This window comes from Heteronotia binoei, chromosome 9, assembly GCF_032191835.1.
Source record: "Heteronotia binoei isolate CCM8104 ecotype False Entrance Well chromosome 9, APGP_CSIRO_Hbin_v1, whole genome shotgun sequence".
Lineage (NCBI taxonomy): Eukaryota > Metazoa > Chordata > Lepidosauria > Squamata > Gekkonidae > Heteronotia > Heteronotia binoei.
In genome coordinates this window covers 61,191,363-61,212,597 of record NC_083231.1, presented here as the reverse complement: position 1 = coordinate 61,212,597, position 21,235 = coordinate 61,191,363, and the positions used below count along the sequence as shown (strand labels likewise).

At 39.9% G+C, this 21,235-nt stretch overlaps 1 protein-coding gene across 3 annotated transcripts in view; it reads left to right on the top strand.

Moving 5' to 3' along the window:
- HHIP (hedgehog interacting protein) overlaps positions 1–7,949 on the top strand; it is a 132,103-nt gene extending 124,154 nt beyond the window's left edge. Inside the window, exons 12-14 of one of the 3 annotated variants that reach the window (XM_060246704.1) lie at positions 3,848–3,996; positions 6,326–6,450; positions 7,430–7,949. In XM_060246704.1, the coding sequence (XP_060102687.1) occupies positions 3,848–3,996; positions 6,326–6,450; positions 7,430–7,444 (289 nt within the window). In that variant the 3' untranslated portion in view covers positions 7,445–7,949. Of the gene's footprint in view, positions 1–3,847; positions 3,997–6,325; positions 6,591–7,429 lie in introns of those variants that run through there. The other 2 variants (XM_060246703.1, XM_060246702.1) reach the window with 2 other exon arrangements.
- Positions 7,950–21,235: the final 13,286 nt, after the last annotated feature.

Below are 21,235 nucleotides of genomic sequence, written 5' to 3'. Positions count from 1 at the left end.
CTGGAGGTCCCTTTCAACTATATGATTCTAGCAGGACTATATCTTCACTGGTTGTTGAAGATCTTTCAGCTCAGCCTGAGGAACAGTAGTTTCTTCCAGAGTATTTTATTAACCCTCAACTGCTGAAATGTATACTAGGAATATCATGCGGCTCACTGTTTTTGAGCTTTTGGAATCTTTCACATTTTTGTATACTGTTCTGTACAGGCACCTGTGTCATAAAAGACTTCATTCAGTCCAGTTCTAATTCAGGCAAGCTTTAACCCTCAGTGATGTGAAGTAGGTTCTATTATCATTAAAGCATAGATTACATGGTTTCGTCTCTGGTGGATTTTGTTCAGCGGCAGGCACAATATAAAACCTCTTGTCCTCAGCCATCTTCACATACCTGATTGCATTAGAACAGTAATGTAGAATTACAGAACATAAAGCTGCTAGCGAGTTGCAATCAACCTGGTAATTCACTCAGGTGGACCATGAGAATGCTTTGGATTTAAAAGCATACCTTTCCATTTGCAGTCATAGAAGGCCAGAATGAATGTTTCTACATGTTCAGTTTAGTTTTTAAGAGGTGGGGGAATGATTTGGCTATAAGCAAACCATATGCATTAAGCTCTTTGAAAGCCTAACATTAACCTAAAGAGTTGTAACAATTATAGAGATTTTTTTTTAAATACCCTCAGTATCTAGTATGTTTTCTTTCCCATTCCCACTTGACCTATATTTATAATACTAGCATTTAAGGAGTTCTCCATGTACTTCACTTTATAAGAGGGAAAAAACACCTATTCCACATATTTTGCCTGTGCAGGGTTTTGTGTGTGTGTGTGTGTGAGTGTGCCTGCAAGAAGCTGGCTGCTCAGCCGTCGTAAAGAATGTAATACATAATTGAGCAGCTTTAGCCCCGTAAGCCAGTTCTTTCTCAATTCATCCGTCAAACTGCTATGCAAGTGGCCCCCTAAATTGATAAATTCCCACAGTGCCTGTTGACCCAGCTGCCAAGGCCTCATGCAGCAGGTGTTGTTTTCATGACCACCCTGACAGTAATACAAACTGTTTAGCAGTTGCATTGACCTCGCAGCTATTAACACTGATACAGGCTCCGCTGGGGACTAGTTTTCAAATATGACAGGATTTCTTAAAGACTAGAGGTCAGGAACAAGTATACCATATAAGAATAAATTTGATATGCTGCTGAGTTTAAAAATTTGAAAGGAGAGAAGGTTCTTTTACTTCCTCCCCACTCATTTCCCCCACAGTAAATCAGATCTTGAGCTCTTGGCATGCCTCCCAGTATTGAAAGCAAATAGATGGAAAAATCATACCTGAAGTGATGCTGTATTTATTCTGGGGAAAATAGTCACTTATCAAGAAATAAAATTTATTTCCGGGTAGTGGTTTCTGGTTTAAGGAGACATTAACTAGAAAATGTTTGCATTGTTGTTCTTTTTCTCGCCTTTGTTCCCTATCCCTTTGCCCCACCTGGACAAAGATAGCTTTAAGGGGGGCCCCTGCTGCCACCAGAGGGGGGGGGGAGTTGGATGATCATTTGTGAGGTCTGTTCAACTGTATAATTAAGTAGTTTTTAAAGTTAACTTTTGTGTAAAGATCAACTAGAAATACAGCACTTGGACACTAGCACCTACATGCACATAACATTCCAAGCACAGCAAAAATACAAACATTATTATCTTAAAATCTCTTCAAATATTCAAAACTATATTTCATCTCATTGTAATATATTTATTGATTTATTGGTACTCATTTATAGTCAGCCTTTGTCACTTGGGCTTAAGGTGGGTTACAAGTGTGATAGAACCATTCAGTCAATCAGTAAGGCAGTTGCAAAATATGAACATTTGACTGATAACATTTGAACCTAGCAGCAAAGATTTCTAGGAAAATAAAACCAGTCAATAAACAAGCTGATTACAAAACAATCCTAAAGAGACTTACTCCAGTCTAAGCCCATTAAAATGAATAGGCTTAGACTGGTGTAACTCTCTTTAGGATTGCACTGTAAGTCGAAAAGCAAAGGCATGATTTCCCAACTCCCTGTTTCCTTCGTAACAATAAGACAGGAGGCCATATGTACAGGTGAACCAACAGGCAAATCTTTCTTCACTTGCTGACTCCTGCAGCCTCTCTCCAGTTGTATTGTCCCCATTTTTTCACCAGTCAGCTTTAAGAATAGAACTAACCTAGCAGCAAATGGGTATAGGAATGTCAGCATGTTTGCTGTTTCAGGACTTAACTGTATATTACATGCTAATGTGTAACAGTACCTGGAAACCTTATTTTTTTAAGTCAAGTCATTTCAGAAGAGAAGAATTGAGCAAGAGGTAGGGGAGGGAGGCAGAAGGCATTAACTATTTCCCTCTATTCTCTGTACCAAATCTCCTCTATGGTTCGTTGGCTATCCCAAAGGGTTGAATATCCATGTTTCATCTTGCATTTTGAAGAGCTGCCTGGGGCAGCTATGTTACACTTCCATTACCTTCTCCCTTTCTCACTCCCCCCTCCCCACTGGGCCACCCACTTCCTGGCTCCTGCTGTTCTCTGCCTCTGCAGCTCAGCAGTGTGGAGAGCAATTCTCACTCCTCCTCCTCTGCCTACCCCCTGCCCACAGGGAGCGGTGCTGCTGCCTCAGCCCCCTCCCCTGGGAATTTAACACAGACCCCTCCATGTCTGTTTGAAATTCTCAAGTTTATCTGCAAACCTAAGGAGTCTCCCAGAAGTGCAGAAATATTTGGGTTTTTATCAGTGTGGTCCCAATCTATGGATTTAAGGATCCATAGACGGGCCGCACTTCACTGTTAGAATCAAAACATAAGAAAGGCCATAGGACATAACACTAATGAAAATATATAATTAAAAAGGTAAAGGTAGTCCCCTGTGCAAGCACTAGTCATTTCTGACTCTGGGGTGACGCTGCTTTCACAGTGTTTTCACAGAAGACTTTTTACGGGGTGGTTTGCCATTGCCTTCCCCAGTCATCTACACTTTTCCCCCAGCAAGCTGGGTACTCATTTTACCGACCGTGGAAGGATGGAAGGCTGAGTCAACCTGAGTCAGCTACCTGAAACCAGCTTCCGCTGGGATCGAACTCAGGTTGTGAGCAGAGAGTTCAGACTTAAGTATTGCAGCTTTACCACTCTGCGCCACAGGGCTCAAATATATATAATTACTGTCCCATTTTCTTTGTGATGTGTTGAACCTGAACACACTTTCCAAGTGCAAGTGTGCAATAATGGAGTGCTGTATTTGCTAGCAGTTTCTGATTGAATATATTTATAGCAGTAATTATGAATTGCACCTTGCAGAATGCATAAATAAATAGGTCTTGCAGTTCTGATTGAAAACATTAGGAACTTCACACAGTTATCCTAAGTAATGTTTTATAACTGTTTAGGATTACATTGTCGGTATAAGATATCAGCCACACTGTTCCCAACCTATAAATGGTGGTACTGAAGTGTTTGGCCTCACATAATGAGAATTTTATTCTTAGCCAATTAGAGAAAATACAGGTTTACTATGATAACGGAATGTACAAGTAGATAAAGAATTCTGGTATGACATCCTTGTTGACAAAATTGTATCTAAAGGGCTTCTTTGAAAATGTTGTAGCTAACTAAGTTTGTAATACTTGTTGTAGAGCAGTGAATTTCATTGTCATAAAAACTCTGAAACATCTGTAATATCTAATTTTCCACAATATACATGCAATGAAGGTGATTTTAAACAGCTTTTTTTTTTGCAATGGAAGGAATTCAGCCTGAGTGTAAACAATTTTTGTTTGACCCTGACTTTTAAATATGTATGTTGATTGTATATTTTTCTACAGGCCTTTAGTTCCAGAAGAATGCAAAATACCAGCTCTTCCTGCCCAGATATTGACATCTGAATGCTCAAGGCATTGTCGAAATGGGCACTGCACTCCCACTGGAAAATGTTGCTGTAATCAAGGCTGGGAAGGTGAATTCTGCAGAACTGGTTAGTACTCCAGCCATAGTAATCATCAAAAAGCCAGAATAGCAAGCCTTTGAGAAAAGTTGTAGTTGTTGTTTTTGTTATTTTGTATTTATTGAAGCGTCTAGCAGTAAATAATTAACGTGTGAGAAAAAAGAGCCTGGAAGGAGAGGCTGGGAAATTTAACTTGGATATATAAATCCTAAAGTTGCTTTAGTTGTGGCACATAGATATCTAAAGACCAGTGCAAAATGAATTCTGAAAATGGCTTCTATGAAGAATATATGGGAATTATGTATAAATTTAATTACATTTCTAACCTGCTTTTCTGTCCAGTAAGGGTTACAAGCTAGCTAACCATTCAACCAAGGCTCTGTGTGTGTGTGCACATGCATGTGCACATGCACAGAGATAAAGAGTTATGAGGAATAATGAGATTGCAGCAGTGAGATAGCCCACTTAGGGTTTGCTGCTATCACCAAACATACTACTACATTCACCTGTCAGTGAGATGCTGTTCCAAACAGAACTTTTCAGTCAATTTCTCTGTAAATGCAAGAGCAAAAATAAAGTAGTTGATTGGGGCAGGAGATAATTTGGACTACAAAAGCAATATACACATAAGGCAGGAACATATCTGAAACAAGTAACTGTAGCATTCTTGGAAAACTTTCGCCTTCACCATCACCGCCCATCAAAGACAAAGAAAACCAAGTGACTGTTCAAAGAGGACATCCGGTCCTCTAGCTAGGGCAATTTATTTTGGGAAGAACACTGAAAGTTCAGAAGACGTACTAACCTTTCCACAAGCTTCTGTGAACACTCTCACCCTTTCTAAAGAGGTTAAAGCTATCTCTGGAACAAAATTAATCATTTTTTATTTAAAATTTTCATTACTAGATCTTTTTTCTTAGCTCACTTTAGGATGTTGCTAATGATAGGTTGAATTTCTTTATTACTTTAAATTTCTATCCCACCCTCTCCACAAGCGGACTCAGGGCAGCTAACAATCAGTTCTATAAAACAGTTTAAAACCAATAAAATACAATTCGAAACATTATATGGTGCTATACAACTTCAATATGGTGGGATCTTTTTTTGTTTCTGTTTGGGATCCTATAATGTTCATAGCTGCTCAGTGGTGTGAGGTGGCAGTTCCCTCCTGGTTAGATGTTGAAGGCCTGTCAGAATATTTCAGTTTTGCAAGCTGTGCAGAATTGCGAAAGATCCCACAGGGCCATTATGGCCTCCGGAAGGGCATTCCACATTTCTGGTGCTGCCACCGAGAAAGCCCTAGCCTGTGTACAGCACAGCCTGTCTTCCTTTGATCTGGGGATGCACAGTAGATTCTTTAGAGTACATCTAGAAAGAAAGAAACTATTATATAAAATATATACAGCATGAAAATTATGAAATAGTCCATATTAGAATGATACCTTTATAACTTCATAGGATTACCAGTGGTGGTGGAAGGGGTCTCCTACTGCCAGGCTCCCCTGTCTTGCCACTAATCTGATGGCCAGTGGAAGGAACTTATCCTGAAAAAGAGGCCCACATGACCTGAAAGTGATGTCCTCATGTCCGGGCCATCACAGATTATGCTCTGGTATTTGGGCAAAAACTTTATGGTAGGAGCCAAATTTACCATAGAGTTTTTGCCCAAATACCAGAGCGTCACTCTCAACATCCTGGAAGTGATGACATCACCACCAGGTCACGTGGTCAATGATAACACATTGGATGGGCCTCCCTGCTGCTCCCCCCTATCCCCCACCAGTTGCCAGGAGGGACCTGGCAACCCTATAACTTCACAATATTTCAATATCATTTTTATACCAGTTTTTTTATTTTATTTTATTTTATATTTTATTTTTATTTGCCAGAAGCAAATCACAAAACTGAGAAATGAGTCTGCCCTCCAGCATTTTTTTTATTTATTAGTTCACCCTGTCTTCATAGATTTAAGGTGACTAACAAAGCAATTAGAAGTTGTAAAAAAAAGAGTTGTTAACAAAGTAAAAACAAATTAACAACACATAAATTAAAAATGCATAGATGAAGAATATAGACAGATCTGCCAAAAACAGTTCACATACTACCAAATGTTCCCTAAATAGAACTGTCTTGCATGCCTTCCTAAACACAGCTAGTACCCACTTTGGTGGGCCATTCCAGAGTAGGCCTACTAAAGAAAAAGTCTGTAACCTAGCTGTTGCTGTATGTACAATCCTATACAAAAGATTGTCTGAAGAAAATAACTGGCACACACAAAGGAATACCCATATCATAGTCAAGAAGTAAATCCCATTTGCGCATCAGGAACCTTACCTAATCAGAACTTCTGTTTTAACAGCAAAATGTGACCCAGCATGTCGACATGGAGGTGTCTGCATACGACCAAACAAATGCATGTGTAAAAAGGGATATCTTGGGCTTCAGTGTGAACAAGTGGATAGAAACATCCGAAGAGTGACAAGGGCAGGTATTCTTGATCAGATCATAGACATGACATCTTATTTGCTGGATCTAACCAGCTACATTGTATAGTTTCCGGGACTATTTGGAGACCAAATTTTCGATGGGCATTTATTTTTGAATCTTTTTCTAAAAAAAAACAAGACTGTTACTCTGCTTTTTTAACTCCAGTGATTTCATTGGGTTTGTAGATCTGCCTTAACATTTTCAGAGAAACGGAAATTTATGATTCACACACAAACATCTGGTTGCATAACTAGTGGAATATTAAAATTATATTTTCTCATGTGAAGTAGTTTACACAGGAATTCCACTATTAGCTACAAAGAATTTTGTCACCACGAATCATTTGATGTCCCACCAATTTTATGTCTGTAACTATTTAATTATAGCAATCAACGAAGAGTTTTGAAATGGTTGAATGTAATTATAAATTAATTTTAACCATTGGTTAATGTGCAAAAAAAGGCAGGTGGATTCAGATGAGCAGTTGTCATCCAATTCATGTTTTAGTAAATTAATTGCCTTTCCCACCCTTCCATTGGAAGCTATTGTCTAAACAGGATTAAAATTCTGTTGTGGCTTTCACCTAGTGGAAGTATCAGATTACCAAACTATGAAAATTGCAATCATCGTATGAAGAACAATAGCCATGTGAATCCACCCTACCTATATAAGACAATATTTCAGAACTCCTTAATGCATTCTTATATAAACAAATCATTGTAAGATTGTAATCCACATGTTTATCAATGTAACAGAATGTTATGCACTTAACTACTTAACCTGGCATAGATGCAAAAATATGGCTATTGCAGCTTAATTTCCACAACATTTCAAGTTCTTAATTAAATTATATCTGCATATTTTTAAACCAGTCAATTCGAAAAGGTCTGCTTTTTATTGAATATCTTATTTAACAATGGGCACTGGGTTTGTGTTACATATTTATATTATTTTATTTTATTTTTTTATAATATAGACATCACCTAGATGAACAGCTTTGCCATGTCCTGTAAAATACTAAAGTTACATTTTTCTCCAACTTAATTGGAATGACGGGGAATGAAAGAGCAAACACACTCTTTAAAGTGTTATGGACCTAATATAGAAATGTATCCTTGTGGCAACCTTTATACATAATCAACGAAGAATCACCACCAATCAACCAATCAATGTAATATTTAGAGTTCTTTCCATTCTATTTCAACTGGCCTGTTTATATGTTACTAGAATCTATTGCAGAATTCTCACCTAATAGAACTTCACAGGATGGGAGCTCACTTCAGCAAGCCTTATTTGTGTAAGAGGATACTTGTACAAATCAGTAAAATTAAGATTATTTGCCAAATATGGTTAAAATGTAAATTGGGGGGAGTTAACAGAATACTGTTTCCTTGGGGGGTTTTGTAAATGTATCAATAAATGTGGTGTACATGCTGTATTCAGAATTGTTAAAGTATTCCTATTTTAACTATAGGATCATCTTGAGAATTTAAAAACTTTTTTCATGCAATACTTGTGGCCTGGTCTATGTGTGCATAATTACAGTTTATGTTGAATCCTCCATGTTATTATTTTTACAGAGTAGCCTTCCCACACACAGCTGGGGGAGAGCAAGAGTGTCCTCCTTCCTGTGGTTCCTCAAAGGCATGTTCTTCTATCAACAGTGTCTGATGTTTTAAGCCCTGTAGCTTGAACCTTTAACCATATGTTCCCAGGAAAATTTAAAATGGACTCTATTAATGTCTGTGTTATGAATCCTTCACTAATGAAACATATTTCTTCCATTCTAGTGCAACTAATTTGTAAACAAAAGGTAATAATAGCTGCTCTTGCCCAAATGTCTCATTTTAGAGACAGAAGGAAGATACAGAATCTACACTTGCCATCCACCTATGATTAAGAACATAAGAGAAGCCATGTTGGATCAGGCCAGTGGCCCATCCAGTCCAACACTCTATATCACACAGTGGCCAAAAATTTATACACACACACACACACACACACACACACACACACATATATATATATATATATATATATATATATACATACATACGCACACACACACACACACACATATATATATATACACACACTGTGGCTAATAGCCACTGATGGACCCCTGCTCCATATTTTTATCTAACCCCCTCTTGAAGCTGGCTATGCTTGTAGCCGCCACCACCACCTCCTGTGACAGTGAATTCCACATGTTAATCACCCTTTGGGTGAAGAAGTACCCCCTTTTATCCATTCTAACCCAACTGCTCAGCAATTTCATTGAATGCCCACGAGTTCTTGTATTGTGAGAAAGGGAGAAAAGATTATCCCATGCATAATCTTGTAAATGCATAATCTTGTCACCCCGCAGTCGACGTTTCTCCAAGCTAAAGAGCCCCAAGCATTTTAACCTTTCTTCATAGGGAAAGTGTTCCAAACCTGTAATCATTCTAGTTGCCCTTTTCTGCACTTTTTCCAATGCTATAATATCCTTTTTGAGGTGCGGTGACCAGAATTGCACACAGTATTCCAATTGCACACAGTATTACTCTTGAGTTTCAAGTGACCTCATGACAAATGGAAATTGGTTGAGAAATCTTGGTCAAGTGCTTAGTGAACAATGGTCTGCATTAAAAAGTGCATGCATAATTTTGCACAATGTAGGTCCAACTGACACTCTATTCACAGAAGGTTCAGGATTAAATGAGCATGGAGACCAAATTGCCCTCTTCCCCCAGAAAAGGGTGGTCTCTTCCAGTCCTGCTAACATATCATTGGCTAAGCAGTGTGACAAATCTTCCAATGAACCCTGCAATAGCCTGCATCTGTAGGTTAATAGCAGGTCTTTGTCTCCATTGCTTTCTCCCCGTAGTCTTTTAACTGAATCACATCACAAAAAGTTTTACAATAAAAAAAAATGTCCTGACAACCATTTTTGTAAGTTGACCTTACCATCTAATCTTCTCTTATTCAACATGGGGGTGACGTTAACAAAATGTGAACTTCTAGAGAATGACACAGCTGTCCAAATCTATCAGATAGTTCAGTTTTATTATGCATTACACTGTCCATTGTTCCATCAGAGTAAAAATGAAGTTTCTGCAACACCGATAAGCATTCCGTATTTAGAGGGTTTGAAATAATGTTTTGAAGCATTTCCCTGCAGTACTGATGGGAGGAGGGGGAGAGAACCAGCTATCACTGGAAAATATTTTTAGTCTCAAACTAAAAAAGAGACATGTTTTTTCTATTGGAATTCCTAACATAATTCCAGTCAAAAGTCTTGAAATACTGAAAGTTAAATCTTTGAAGTGAATGAATATATCAAACATCACATGCATTGGTTGTTAATAAGGATGTTATAATAGAACATCATTTGAAACTATCAGACTCTTTTGTTAGTAAAAGCAGGTAACCTAAATATTTGTGTTGACATACCTTGCTAGTGTACCATCCCTGTAATATTGGTCTAATGTCTGTTTTGTGATACTACCCTGGAGTAGCCATTCACATAGCCCAGCCTAACCAATTCAAATATTGAACTGAGGTAGTATGCAAAGGAATCTGGGCCAGTGAATGGCTTGAAATCTATTCTATCCTATGGAGACAGAGCTCACTCACTAGGCATTCCATGAGTGCATAATTTAGCATGAGAACTCCTCAATAGAAACAAATTGTTTTCAGTCAAGTCACTGAAAATCTAGGCTGCATGTTTATGAAAAGCACATCAATTATTGAAAAGACTGGCAAGTAACTTTAATCCTTGTCTTTCTCCCCCACCCTTTGAGATTAAAATTAAAAGAGTTTAAATGCTTTGTGGTAATTACCTCGTGTAATGGACATGCAAAAAATTAATAATTTCTGTGAAAATGTCATTGCGAATCGATCTCACACAATGACAGATCGCAATGAAACCCTAAAGATGGAGTTTACAGTGAAACTTTTGCCCTCAGTAAAAACTGAGGTCGGTGGGGCCATCAGTTAATAGGCTCAAAAAGAGCCTATGGCTTTTGTGTTTGGGCTCAAGTTTTTTCTTTGTCTGCCTCTCCTCGCTTGCAGTTCTAAGGAGGTTATTATGAAACTGTGTCTTTGTTTCCACAGCAATGTATATTTTTCAGGAGAGGGTGAAGGACATTCTTCAAGTTGTTTTTCTGCCAAGGAGAAACAAAAAATCCCTGAATACTCCAATGAACATAGTTCAGCCTTATATGTAGAATGAATATTTATGTGATCCATTTTACAAAAGCATGTAAGGGCTATTATTTCATCTCTTATTAACAATACAGCGTAATTAAATAACCATAGTAATTGACCCTTGTGTCCACTAGCATGCATCCACTGTTGTACCATTACAGGGTGTTATAACTTGGATATTTGATGGAAATTTAACAATTGTGGTAAAATCAAAGTGCCATCAATAAGTCTTCCTGTAACTAATCACAATTAGACTGTAGGTTTTGAGCTGTCAACAGAGTTTTCTGTCATTTTTCTTGTGAATAGTATTTGGTCAAAAGCATCTGTTAGATTCATAGAGAGACCATCATAAGGAAACAGCAATGGACAAATTCTGGCCTCTGAATCTTCACAGGTTACTGTTCCCACCATATTCATATTACAAAATACAGTATTGGTCATCATTGATTTGAAGATTAAAGTCACAATCACAGATGCTGCAGTGATACTAGAGCAGTCAAAGTAAGTGAGATCAATGGAAATAGAGATGCCCGTACTGTCCTGTCTTCCTGACTGAAGCCACTGAACCAAGCTCCTCTGTTTATTATAACTTGCTTTTGACTGCTCCAGCTGGGCATTATACCATCTGAGACTGTGGATGGCTGATGGATCATATCTTATTGCAGCTTCCAGGTATGCTGGAGTTTTCAGGACTCAGCTGTCTATGTTGGTGCTTGGGTGAGAGCACAATGAGGTGTCATTTCATAATAGAGGTGTTGTGAATCACACCCTAAGTTTAAATGAGCTTTCCCTCCCTGAACATCCATAGTTTTTATGGAGGTTTGTGCTGGCACCAGTCAATTAATTATCAAAGCAACTGGAGGCAGGCTTCTGCAACCCTGGAAATGCCAATAATGGTCCTCCAAATATCAAACAAAAGTGGCCTTTGTGCGACCTGGGAGCATGTAGGAAAGTGTGAAAGAGCCTGGGTTAGAGGTGGAAGGAGATGAAGGAGAGGTGGAGGAGGGGTGCACATCAGCACAGGAGAAAGGGGGGACAGAGACCCAAAACTTGGGGGGAAAGTGGAAGGATTATATCATTTTTGCAAAAATGGTGAGGACTTTGGGAGATCAGCCTATGGGGCAGTCAGAAGGAGGCCAGCAGATGAGGCCAGGCCAAAAAGTGCAACCCCCAGGGGACCCAGAAGTCAAGGATCACAGGGCCAAAAGAAAAAGGGGAGGGCGATTGCCCTTTGATGGAAGCAGCTGGAATTCTGGGAAACGCCCATGGAGCAGTCAGGGGGCAGCCAGCAGATGAGGTCAGGCCAAAAAGGGGGGCGCCAGGAGGCCCAGAAGTTGAGGGTCGCAGAGTTGGAAAAGGGCAATCCCTTTGGTAGAAGAGGAGAGTCAGCTGAAGTCTCACCACAAGTTTGTTATCTGTAGCCCACATCATGAACCTCATGGAATAAACCAGTTCAGTAAACAGGAAGGTTTGTGAAGGTTCATGGTTTGTGAGACCCCACAAACCTGGGACAAACTTCCATTTTCCTGGTTTGTGCCCATCTCTATTATACACTTGAATACACATAAAGCTGCTGCCTTATACTGAATCAAACCACTGATCCACCAGTGTCAGTATTATCTGCTCAGACTGGCAGTGGCTTTCCAGGGTCTCAGGTCTCTTATATAATCTACTGAGTGGTTCTTTTAACTAGAGATGCCCTGGGACTTCCTGCATACAAAGCAGAGGCTCTTCCACTGAGCCACAGTCCCTCCCTGAAGAGGTGTTCTCTGACTGAGACTATAGACAGCTACTGTCTGTCAGGGTGCATGGATCAGTGGTTTGTGAGTCCAGTTTCATATGTTCAGAACAAAAAGTTGTTGGATCATATCTGGGATTCCACCTTGCTCTGACTTCTATTACATGGCATCACAATGAGTTCTACAGAAATATTCAAAAAGACAACCTTCCAAATATCTCATGCCTGATGTCTACTGGGCAGCACCTAACAAGAACTAAAAAAATCCTGATATTTTGCACTTCTTCATGATTTGGAAAATGATCACTATTCTCCTTGATATGTGATAAGTAAACAGCTAGTATGTGGGGAATTTTGACAGCACTGATATTACCATATTTTGTAATTGCTTACTGATTGATAATAATTTCTGGAACTCAGCAGAGCATCATTTCTAATATTGTAGGAATTCTAATATTGTGAGGGGAAAGCCACTGCCAGTCTGAGCAGATAACCAAGGAATCAGGTTTTTAAGATGGCAAAACCATTGGTTATATCTAATGGAATGATACATCTGGGGCTTTTCTAACCAAGTAAAGACCATGTATTCCTTTTCCTGGGTAGATTAGCAAGAAAGTGGCATCAGGTGTTACATTTTTAAGCCTTTGTCAGAAAAACACACATGATCATATTGCATTTATTAGGTGTAAATAATGATAATGACATTTTTACTGTTTGGAAGTTTACAGCTTTAAAAGACATTTTGATGGCCTTATTCTGTTTACAGCATGTTTGTAATTACTCTACTGTATATAGGCATCATAATGTTATAAGCTAAAGCCTGGGAGATTATTGGAAGAATTTTGCTTGAATAAGGAAGGAAGTACCATGTCAGAAATGTTCTTTTTAAAAAATAAAACATATAAAATGCCATACAACTGAAAAGTTAATATAGTTTAATATATAGCATATCTGTATTTCTCCTGCAACTTTTCATGAATTGTCGACTTGCTTGTATAATGACAATAAAAATCTACTTTTATTTTTTTTTAATATGTCTACTACATCCCTCCTCAGCCTGCAAAATTATTTTAGATTTGTTGTGGAGTGGTGGTCAGAGTATCAGCTTCAACTCTGGGAGATGGGGGTTTTCATCAGCGCATGGAAGTTCACTGGCTGACTTTGGGCCAATTACTCTCTCACTCTCTCAGCCTAACCAACCTCACTGGGTTATTGTAAGGGGAAAAATAGAAGCAGAAAGAATGATGATGTAAAAAAGCAGAGTATAAATAAATTCTTAAGTTGATAGTCTTGATGGAGATGAATTAATCAGGCTTCAAGGCATCAAGGTCTTATATGGACCAATGGAATTTGTCCCATATCACACCTCCAAATGGAATTTAAATGGTTTCATTTCTTCCAGTCTGAGGTAGACAAATGCAGCAGCATGCAAAGCTTTTGTTTTTGTCATGCCATCTGTAGTCTAGCTGTCAACCACACAGGGATTATAGTGCAGAATAAAAACTTCCAATATAAATTGTGGACAATGGTGTACTGCGGCCATGGTTTTCCTATGTGTACTTGGCTCAGGCAGGGTGCACTGATGCTTGGCTGAAGGTCCCTCCCTTAAGATGAAGAAATGCTACAGAGAAAAGAAGTCCTGTGCCTTGAACAGTTGTATACCAAAGGGAACACACACATCATGCTGCCTTATATTGAATCAGATCCTTGGTCTATCAAAGTGAGTATTGCATACTCTGACTGGCAGCAGTTCTCCAGGAACTCAGGCAGAGGTATTACAGATCACCTACTGCCTGGTCCTTTTAAACTGGAGATGCCAGGGATTCAACCAGGACCTGCATGCAAAGCATAGGCTCTTTTGCTGAGCCACAGCAGTTTTCATGTCACAAAGCAAGTGAGAAAAGCTCCACCTGCTGAAATTCTCTTTTCTGCACAGCTCTGTTCTCTGTTGTATGTGATTATTCTGACTTTCAGGATGGATTGCACACCACAAAATTCAGCTTCCCAAGACCTTCTGTTTCCATTTTTTTAAAGGCAAACTTCTGATTCTTATGAAGATGTGGTTTAATTTTAAATGCCTTGTAAATGTTTTGAAACCAGAGCAGTGGGCTCAGTAGGATTTCCAGGTATTTGGTGGAAGGCTTTAGGGCTCTTTAAACCTCAAATACATTGCCCTTCCCAATGATTAATAAATGTGAATAAGGAAAATATGCTTGATCATATAATTCCACTTTTTCACATATAGGATTTAGGTTACTTGATACAGAATTAGAACAGTTTTAGCACAAGCAATACTACCTACTGTATGACATTATACTTAATAGGATCACAGCAACACCTCTAGAGGTTCATTCTGTTCTTATGTTAGGTCACCAAGATTGACTACCCTAAGCCAGGGGTGTTGAACTCATTTGTTATGAGGGCCAGATGTGACATGGATGGGACTTTGTGGGGCTCGGCCATGCATATCATTAATGCCAGGTAGTGGAGAAATACACTTTATAAAGGATACTAAGGATGCAGCCACACCTCACATTAAAAGCGGGTGTGTAGCGCTCAGATTTGAACAGCTGAGTATTGATTTGATGCAGGGCTGTTCAGACGAGCATCCAAGAATGCGACTCATTCTGTTGTTGAGCGATCAGACATCCAAAACTATCACGCTCTTTTCTTGGAGCATGCGTGATCAGATGTTGATTTCTGGGGGGGTCCATTGAACATGCGCCCTACTGTTTGGAGGTGGGAAATCAAACAATGCTTCAGAGGCAGGGGGGGAGGGGGAAAATTTCCAAAATTAACATTGCGGATTCAAACCAGGAAACTGCCAGGAATTAATTTCCTAAAAATTGGCAGTGACAATGATATCTGGAAATCCTCCACATTGAAAAAAAAGATTTTTTTCCTGTTCTGAAGAGTGGGATAACGTTTTCCCCCCCTCCGATCCTGTGTTGATTGGAGAAGCAGAAGCGTCATCTCAGATTCCCGGATGATCTGGCAATGCGCATGTCTGCTGGGGCTTTTTTTTAAAAAAAAAAAGGTGGGAGGGGCAGTAAACATTCCAAGGGGCAGTATCGCGCCTGAGCTGTCCAAACAGGAGAAAGCCAATTTTGTGCCGCTGTTTTGAAAAAGGGCCGGACTTTCTGCGCTGTCAAATTAATGCGGCACTGATCCGCAGCAAGTCGGAATGACCCTGGATGACCTTCGATTGCCAGATGTGGATGTCTGAACGAACAAATTTAATCCGTCAGCTAGATGGAGCTGTGTCACCACTAATGGTACATCTGGCTGCACCCAGAGAAACACAATTGGATATTATTTTTACTTAAAATATAAACATACTTAAAACTTTTGTGTTTTGTTTAAAATGAAAAGTTGGGGGAATAGTGGGATTTTGCAATGCAATTTAAAAAATAAAACATCAAGAAAAAGCACAAGAATCACAGCAGAAACTAAAAATATAAACCAAAAATATAAAATGTTCTGGGCTTAAGAAAACATAAAATGGCTGGGTATTGCAAGCTTCTGCCTCCAGGTCTACTCAGATTGGCAATGGCTCTTTAATGTAATATCCCCCTTTGGCTGTGGGTTCCCAGGTTACAGTACTCTCTAGACACCAGTTCTAAGGTCCATTCAGCAGAGACATGCTGGTTTAAAGCATCAACCCTTTATTTGCAAGGTCACACAGTTCTAGCAAGCAAGCTTCTAACTGGCCATATAAACACTGGAAAGTGAAACTGAGCCACTGAAATACATTGCAGCACAGACAAAGCAACAAGAGAAACATGGTATGGACGTCCCAATAAGGTCTCTACCTAGATATATTCCCAGAGACCTCAATGGAAAATCCATCTCACATTTTCTTTGCAGCTTTGCAAGGCCAGAATTGCTTCCTGCTTCATCCTGCAAAGACAAGAAAGAAGGAGCTGGGAACTTTAGCAGCCTCAGAGCTTCGAAGAGGGGGGGCAGGAGGGGGAGAAAAGAGCCCCTTGGGCCAGATTAAAGCCCTGAGGGCATTCTGCCATGACCCATGCAACAGAGGAGATTCAGGCAGGCACTAGTTTAAATTTACTTCCACTTTTCTACTACTTGTACCTATGACATCAAAAAGCACCTATTTTCCACACACTCTCTTCTGTACTCGGAGAGAGACCTATGCATGACTCTTTCTCTCTGGCAGCCATTTGCCTTCTGTGCCTGTACAAGCCTTGGGAACAAATTTAAATTAAATAGGTTCAGGCCTTGACTAGTGTTTGGATGGGAGACCAGCAAGGAGGTCCAGGGGTGTGACACAAAGGCAGGCAATGGCAGGCCACCTCACAAAGTCCCTTGTCTGGAAAAATCCTATGGGGTCACCACCATAAGTCAGCTGTGATTTGACAGCACTTTCTACCACCAGTGTGTCTCAGCATTGCAATAGATGCATTTGTGCCTGTTGAAGTCTGTAAGAGAAGAATGCAGCCCTAAGCAAAACTTCTAAAATGTGCTTCAGTCTCCTGAGCTTATCACTGTACTATTGGGGTAAAGGCTGTTTTAGGCTTATGCTGAGTAAGATCTGTTGCAGAGAAAGGAATTTTCCAAGGTTCAGTACCTAATTACTGACCATATGGTCCTGCCATCACGAGCCAGCTCTGTTTGCTTTGGTGATTTATTAAGAAGTTACAAAAACCTGCTGACATATTTATATGCCTTATAATTAATATGCATCTGACCTTTCATTTGGGTTTCAGAGCACATTTGCACAGGAGGGTTGTGTGGTTTTTTTACTCAGAGCCCTGGGAATGCCAAGTTGGCCTCACGCCTGAAAACCACTTGTTTTTGAGTAATCTCATTGAAATGAAAGCAGTGCCAGTATGTGACTTCAGGATGATGTCCACCTGGGCTGATTCCATCAGCAGATCCAAACAACATCTGGGTTGTATTTTTTCTTTCTCTGTGCAATTGTATTAAAGATCAATTCTGTCACATGGGTGAGTTTGTCACATATTGTGTCTGTCATTTGGATTCATGATCCAACTGCAAGGAACAGTGGAGTCACCTGCATGGAATCCAAGTTTTTGCATTTGGGACACCACCCCTTCATAATATTATAGACAAATGGATGAAGAGTACACCTGCTAAAAACCAAAATATTGTTGATGCAGCTGCAGCTTGTAATGGCCATTGAAAGGCTTTGATCTCTCTCTCTCTTAAGAAGGAAGAGATCAACCATAAGGAAATGAGTAAAGAAAAAAGCATCAGTAAAACATTTAGACTTTGACATTTATATTCAATGAAGCTAGTAAAATTGACCCAACGTGACAAAAATGTTGCTCAGGCACCTTGAGGCTCCATGTGCCACTTGAATGCTGATGGATTACTGTGATGCCAGCTGTCCTCTGAGAGCTGTTTATGATCTTTGTCATTTTGCAAGTTCAAAGACACCAATTGCTTGCTCTGGCCATGACTACAGATGTACTTCTGTCAGTGAAATTTTGGACTCCACAAGCACATTGAGGACTGCAGCAAGGGAGGCCAAGAGGACTGTAACCATATCTGGGCATGTGTCACCCGCTCAAGCTAACACTAACATTAGTCTCATCAATTGTAGTGTTATGACAACTACTAAGTTAAATACCCTTCTAGTAGATTCAAGGACTTTAAGAGTCAGGAATCAAAAAACTGTTCTCATTCCTCCTGTGCTTTCTCTTTGATATTGAAGCTATGCTTTACTTATGAAACTCTTTAAGGTGTCATATATATTGCAATTATAATAACATGTAATAACAATTAATAATGCATTTCTAAGCTGCTCTTAAGGAATACAGTAAAATGAGAAACTACATTAAAATAACAATGCAACATCATTTGATTTCGTTATTTTTAAGCGTCTTACAACAATGGACAGACACAGGACTGGATCCAGACTGAACTAGCAATTTCTACCAGTTCCTCCTTCATGTTGCAGCCCCCATCCCCATGTCATTCCTCAGGAGCCCCTATTCCCTAGAAGCAACAGCTGATGAAGATCAGTGGTCTGTGGGGTGTGTACAAAAGTTCCATTCCAGTAAATTTAATTTGGATTGAATTCACAATAAAATTCAGTTTGAACAGCAATTAAGATCCACAGTGGAAATATAATCCATAGCTTGCTAAAACAATGCAAAATGGATCAATTTCAGACCAGTTTTGGATCACTCAAGTGATGGACCAAGGCAGGCGGAGGGGCCGTGGGTCAATGGTAGAGCATCTGCTTGGCACGCAGAAGGTCCCAGGTTCCATCCCTGGCAACATTTTTGCCTTTATCCCTGCATGTAACACACACTGCGTATCACTAAGAAAAGCAGATCCTGTCTTCATTGCCCCTGAAAGTCTGGACCAGTGTGCCTGCCAGTAGATACAAATCATTTGCACCTATGCTTAGCCACTGCAACCCAAAGCCATGAAATAACTCCAGTAGCTATATAAAAGTGACAGTTCTCTCCAAGCTGCAGAGGCAACAATATAATTAGAGGGACAATCCAGTGCATCCCCCTGCTTTTTTTTTGTCTTCCTCATATTCCATCTACACAGAAGGGCTTACAGATATTGTAATTATCACCATCTTGGACTAGGATGTAATATTTTCTGTAGGAAGAAGTGTTTTAATTGTATTTTTTAAAAAATTATATTGTATGTATTATGGTTTGATGCAGGGCTTTTTTTTAGCAGGAACACGCAGGAACACAGTTCCGACTAGCTTGCTGCCATGGGGTGTGGTCTAATATGCAAATGAATTCCTGCTGGGCTTTATCTCTAAAAAAAGCCCCGTGTGAAACAATAGTGATGTCAGGGGTGTGGCCTAATATGCAAATTAGTTCCTGCTGGGCTTTTTCTACAAATGAGTTTCTGCTGGGCTTTTTCTACAAAAAAAAGCCCTGGTTTGATGTAAGCCACCCTGAGCCCTGCTTGCAGGGAAGGGTGGCCTAGCTAATCGAAACAAACAAACTCCTGTCAAGGCATATGTCTGGAGGAGTCTTCCCCCTCCATTGAAACCAGACATCAAGTTATCAGAATAATAGCCTAATCTAACATTTCCAGTTGTTACTGAATATCATTAACTTTTGCGATCACGTTATTTGTGTTCATTACATCCCCCCCCCCCAAGGTGGCATATATGAGTCTCTCTCCTTCATTTTCCCATCATAACAATCCAATGAAGAAAATTACTGGTTCAATGTAACCCAGAGAATTTCATGGTAAGCCATGACCTGGTGCTATAGCACCCCACGTGGCCATTTTTAAATTTTGTGGCTAAATTGTCCTCTAAAATGGCAACAACAGGCATAGCCTGGCCATGAGACAAGCAGCTGAAGCAAGGAGGCTGTTGGGCATCAGTATGGGCAGTACATCAAATGACTCCCAAGCACCCAGGACTAGGAACATAGCTGGTGCCCTGCCTGCCAAAGCATCTGATGATAGGCAACTTCACACATATCAAAAGCTATATTTCACTGTGAAGAACACTTGAAACTGTCTTCTACTGAATCAGACCCTTGTTCCATCAAAGTCAGTATTGTCTACTCAGATCAGCAGTGGCTCTCCAGGATCTCTGATAGAGGTATTTCATATCACCTGCTACTTCATCCTTTAAACAGGAGATGTGGGGGGGGGGGGTTGAACCTGGGACCTTCTGCACACTAATCAGATGATCTACCACTGACCCACAGCCCCCCCCCCCCGCCTTAAAAGAACATAAGAGAAGCCATGTTCGATCAGGCCAATGGCCCATCCAGTCCAACACTCAATGTCACACAGTGGCCAATATATGTGTGTGTGTGTGTGTATATACATATACATATATACACACACACACATATACATACATACACACACACACACACACACACATATATATATACACTGTGGCTAATAGCCACTGATGGACCTCTGCTCATATTTTTATCCAATCCCCTCTTAAAGCTGGCTATGCTTATAAGAACCAGTCTATAAGAACATAACATAAGAACATAAGAGAAGCCATGTTGGATCAGGCCAATGGCCCATCCAGTCCAACAATGTGTGTCACACAGTGGCCAGTATATGTGTGTGTGTGTGTGTGTGTGTATATATATATATATATATATATACACACGCACACACACATACACCGTGGCTAACAGCCACTGATGGACCTCTGCTCCATATTTTTATCCAATCCCCTCTAAAAGCTGGCTATGCTTGTAGCCGCCACCACCTCCTGTGGCAGTGAATTCCACATGTTAATCACCCTTTGGGTGAAGAAGTACTTCCTTTTATCCGTTTTAACCTAACTGCTCAGCAATTTCATTGAATGCCCACGAGTTCTTGTATTGTGAAAAAGGGAGAAAATGACTTCTTTCTCTACTTCCTCCATCCCATGCATAATCTTGTAAACCTCTACCATGTCACCTCGAAGTCAATGTTTCTCCAAGCTAAAGAGCCCCAAGCATTTTAACCTTTCTTCATAGGGAAAGTGTTCCAAACCTTTAATCATTCTAGTTGCCCTTTTCTGGACTTTTTCCAATGCTATAATATCCTTTTTGAGGTGCGGTGACCAGAATTGTACACAGTATTCCAAATGAGACTGCATCATCAATTTATACAGGGGCATTATGATACTGGCTGATTTGTTTTCAATTCCCTTCCTAATAATTCCTAGCATGGTATTGCCCTTTTTTATTGCAATCACACACTGTCTTGACATTTTCAGTGAGTTATCTACCACGACCCCAAGATCTCGCTCTTGGTCAGTCTCTCTGCCAGTTCACACCCCATCAACTTGTATTTGTAGCTGGGATTCTCTACTTCCTGGGTTCCTGGCCCTTACACAGCACCCAGGCTAAGAGCCTCAGACCA